General features: G+C 42.9%; 1 protein-coding gene across 1 annotated transcript in view; it reads left to right on the top strand.

Moving 5' to 3' along the window:
• LOC106591767 (kelch-like protein 5) overlaps nucleotides 1–5,000 on the top strand; it is a gene marked incomplete at its 5' end in the record, with an annotated part of 29,210 nt that overhangs the window by 12,336 nt on the left and 11,874 nt on the right. The window contains 4 exon segments of the mRNA XM_045713074.1: nucleotides 487–603; nucleotides 1,437–1,486; nucleotides 1,604–1,778; nucleotides 3,952–4,027. Coding sequence (XP_045569030.1) covers nucleotides 487–603; nucleotides 1,437–1,486; nucleotides 1,604–1,778; nucleotides 3,952–4,027 — 418 coding nt within the window.

Raw genomic sequence — 5,000 nt, 5'->3', positions numbered from 1 at the left:
AGTGATGGATGTATTGATGAATGTATTGATCTGTATAGTGATGAATGTAGTGATGAATGTATTGATCTGTATAGTGATGAATGTAGTGATGAATGTAGTGATGAATGTATTGATCTGTGTAGTGATGAATGTAGTGATGAATGTAGTGATCTGTGTAGTGATGAATGTAGTGATCTGTGTAGTGATGAATGTATTGATGAATGTAGTGATGAATGTAGTGATGAATGTATTGATGAATGTAGTGATCTGTGTAGTGATGAATGTAGTGATGAATGTAGTGATGAATGTAGTGATGAATGTAGTGATCTGTGTAGTGATGAGTGTAGTGATGAATGTAGTGATGAATGTATTGATCTGTATAGTGATGAATGTAGTGATGAATGTATTGATCTGTGTAGTGATGAGTGTAGTGATGAATGTAGTGATGAATGTATTGATCTGTGTATTGATATGTGTATTGATGAATGTATTGTTTGTATTGTTCAGGTATGAAGTACCATCTCTTGCCTCACCGGCGCCCCCTGCTGCAGAGCCCCAGAACCAGACCTCGTAAATCTACTGTAGGAGCCATGTTCGCTGTAGGGGGTATGGACGCTACCAAAGGTTAGCCTCTGATGTTCGCTGTAGGGGGTATGGACGCTACCAAAGGTTAGCCTCTGATGTTCGCTGTAGGGGGTATGGACGCTACCAAAGGTTAGCCTCTGATGTTCACTGTAGGGGGTATGGACGCTACCAAAGGTTAGCCTCTGATGTTCGCTGTAGGGGGTATGGACGCTACCAAAGGTTAGCCTCTGATGTTCGCTGTAGGGGGTATGGACGCTACCAAAGGTTAGCCTCTGATGTTCGCTGTAGGGGGTATGGACGCTACCAAAGGTTAGCCTCTGATGTTCACTGTAGGGGGTATGGACGCTACCAAAGGTTAGCCTCTGATGTTCGCTGTAGGGGGTATGGACGCTACCAAAGGTTAGCCTCTGATGTTCGCTGTAGGGGGTATGGACGCTACCAAAGGTTAGCCTCTGTGTATGTATGTATAACAGTATGTGTGTGTGTGTGTGTGTGTGTGTGTGTGTGTGTGTGTGTGTGTGTGTGTGTGTGTGTGAGTGTGTTTAACCGTGTGTGTGTATAACAGTATGTGTGTGTATAACTGTGTGTATGTATATATGTATGTTTAACTGTGTGTGTGTGTCTGTGTATAACTGTGTGTATGTATATATGTGTGTGTAACCTGTGTGTGTGTGTGTGTAACCTGTGTGTGTGTAACCTGTGTGTGTGTGTGTATAACTGTGTGTATGTATATATGTGTGTGTGTGTGTGTGTGTGTGTGTATAACAGTATGTGTGTGTATAACAGTATGTGTGTGTATAACAGTATGTGTGTGTATAACTGTGTGTATATATGTATGTTTAACCGTGTGTGTGTGTGTGTGTGTGTGTCAGGAGCCACCAGTATAGAGCAGTACTGCCTGCGTCGGGATGCGTGGAGCCAGGTAACCAAATCAAACATATAAATATCAAACACATTTCCCCCCCAACAAATGAAAAGTCAAGTTGTTTTAACCAAATCAAAACAGTAGAAGAAGAGATGATGTTAAAGATGTTTCCAGGTGGCGGTGATGAGCGGGCGTAGACTCCAGTTCGGGGTGTGTGTGTTGGACCGCCGCCTGTACGTGGTCGGTGGTCGGGACGGACTCAAGACCCTCAACGCCGTGGAGTGTTACGACCCGGACGGTAACAGCTGGAGCGTCATGACGCCCATGTCCACCCACAGACACGGGCTGGGTGAGAACAGAGGATACGTGTTGTCTGATACCGGGCTGGGGTGAGAACAGAGGATACGTGTTGTCTGATATCGGGTTGGGGCTGAGAACAGAGGATACGTGTTGTCTGATACCGGGCTGGGGTGAGAACAGAGGATACGTGTTGTCTGATACCGGGCTGGGGTGAGAACAGAGGGATACGTGTTGTCTGATACCGGGCTGGGTGAGAACAGAGGATACGTGTTGTCTGATACCGGGCTGGGGTGAGAACAGAGGATACGTGTTGTCTGATACCGGGCTGGGGTGAGAACAGAGGATACGTGTTGTCTGATACCGGGCTGGGGTGAGAACAGAGGATACGTGTTGTCTGATACCGGGCTGGGGTGAGAACAGAGGATACGTGTTGTCTGATACCGGGCTGGGGTGAGAACAGAGGATACGTGTTGTCTGATATCGGGCTGGGGCTGAGAACAGAGGATACGTGTTGTCTGATATCGGGCTGGGGTGAGAACAGAGGATACGTGTTGTCTGATACCGGGCTGGGGTGAGAACAGAGGATACGTGTTGTCTGATACCGGGCTGGGGTGAGAACAGAGGATACGTGTTGTCTGATACCGGGCTGGGGTGAGAACAGAGGATACGTGTTGTCTGATACCGGGCTGGGGTGAGAACAGAGGATACGTGTTGTCTGATAACGGGCTGGGGTGAGAACAGAGGATACGTGTTGTCTGATACCGGGCTGGGGTGAGAACAGAGGATACGTGTTGTCTGATATCGGGCTGGGGCTGAGAACAGAGGATACGTGTTGTCTGATATCGGGCTGGGGTGAGAACAGAGGATACGTGTTGTCTGATACCGGGCTGGGGTGAGAACAGAGGATACGTGTTGTCTGATACCGGGCTGGGGTGAGAACAGAGGATACGTGTTGTCTGATACCGGGCTGGGGTGAGAACAGAGGATACGTGTTGTCTGATACCGGGCTGGGGTGAGAACAGAGGATACGTGTTGTCTGATATCGGGCTGGGGCTGAGAACAGAGGATACGTGTTGTCTGATACCGGGCTGGGGTGAGAACAGAGGATACGTGTTGTTTGATACCGGGCTGGGTGAGAAGAGAGGATACGTGTTGTCTGATACCGGGCTGGGGAGAACAGAGGATACGTGTTGTCTGATATCGGGCTGGGTGAGAACAGAGGATACGTGTTGTCTGATACCGGGCTGAGGTGAGAACAGAGGATACGTGTTGTCTGATACCGGGCTGGGGTGAGAACAGAGGATACGTGTATTATATACTGTAATATCCCAGGTGTTAATATATACTGTATTATCCCAGGTGTTAATATATACTGTAATATCCCAGGTGTTAATATATACTGTATTATCCCAGGTGTTAATATATACTGTATTATCCTAGGTGATACTGTAATATCCCAGGTGTTAATATATACTGTAATATCCCAGGTGTTAATATATACTGTATTATCCTAGGTGTTAATATATACTGTAATATCCTAGGTGTTAATATATACTGTAATATCCTAGGTGTTAATATATACTGTAATATCCCAGGTGTTAATATATACTGTATTATCCCAGGTGTTAATATATACTGTATTATCCTAGGTGATACTGTAATATCCCAGGTGTTAATATATACTGTAATATCCCAGGTGTTAATATATACTGTAATATCCTAGGTGTTAATATATACTGTAATATCCTAGGTGTTAATATATACTGTAATATCCTAGGTGTTAATATATACTGTAATATCCTAGGTGTTAATATATACTGTATTATCCTAGGTGTTAATATATACTGTATTATCCTAGGTGTTAATATATACTGTAATATCCCAGGTGTTAATATATACTGTATTATCCTAGGTGATACTGTAATATCCCAGGTGTTAATATATACTGTAATATCCCAGGTGTTAATATATACTGTATTATCCCAGGTGTTAATATATACTGTATTATCCCAGGTGTTAATATATACTGTATTATCCTAGGTGTTAATATATACTGTAATATCCTAGGTGTTAATATATACTGTATTATCCCAGGTGATACTGTATTATCCTAGGTGTTAATATATACTGTATTATCCCAGGTGTTAATATATACTGTATTATCCCAGGTGTTAATATATACTGTATTATCCCAGGTGTTAATATATACTCTATTATCCCAGGTGTGACAGTACTTGAGGGTCCAATGTATGCAGTAGGAGGGCATGATGGGTGGAGCTACCTCAGTACTGTAGAGAGGTGAGTCCGACCCTATTCATATGACTTGGCAGGTCTGTTCATATGACTTGGCAGGTCTGTTCATATGACTTGGCAGGTCTGTTCATATGACTTGGCAGGTCTGTTCATATGACTTTACAGGTCTGTTCATATGACTTTACAGGTCTGGTCTGTTCATATGACTTGGCAGGTCTGTTCATATGACTTGGCAGGTCTGTTCATATGACTTTACAGGTCTGGTCTGTTCATATGACTTTACAGGTCTGTTCATATGACTTTACAGGTCTGTCCATATGACTTTACAGGTCTGTTCATATGACTTTACAGGTCTGGTCTGTTCATATGACTTTACAGGTCTGGTCTGTTCATATGACTTTACAGGTATGTTCATATGACTTTACAGGTCTGTTCATATGACTTGGCAGGTCTGTTCATATGACTTTACAGGTCTGTTCATATGACTTTACAGGTCTGTTCATATGACTTTACAGGTCTGTTCATATGACTTTACAGGTCTGTTCATATGACTTTACAGGTCTGTTCATATGACTTTACAGGTCTGTTCATATGACTTTACAGGTATGTTCATATGACTTTACAGGTATGTTCATATGACTTTACAGGTCTGTTCATATGACTTTACAGGTCTGTTCATATGACTTTACAGGTCTGTTCATATGACTTTACAGGTCTGTTCATATGACTTTACAGGTCTGGTCTGTTCATATGACTTGGCAGGTCTGTTCATATGACTTTACAGGTCTGTTCATATGACTTTACAGGTCTGTTCATATGACTTTACAGGTATGTCCATATGACTTTACAGGTCTGTTCATATGACTTTACAGGTCTGTTCATATGACTTTACAGGTCTGTTCATATGACTTTACAGGTCTGTTCATATGACTTTACAGGTATGTCCATATGACTTTACAGGTATGTCCATATGACTTTACAGGTATGTCAATATGACTTTACAGGTATGTCCATATGA

Source organism: Salmo salar, unplaced genomic scaffold (genome assembly GCF_905237065.1).
Source record: "Salmo salar unplaced genomic scaffold, Ssal_v3.1, whole genome shotgun sequence".
NCBI classification, from domain to species: Eukaryota; Metazoa; Chordata; class Actinopteri; order Salmoniformes; family Salmonidae; genus Salmo; species Salmo salar.
This window is presented reverse-complemented; position numbering and strand designations above follow the sequence as displayed.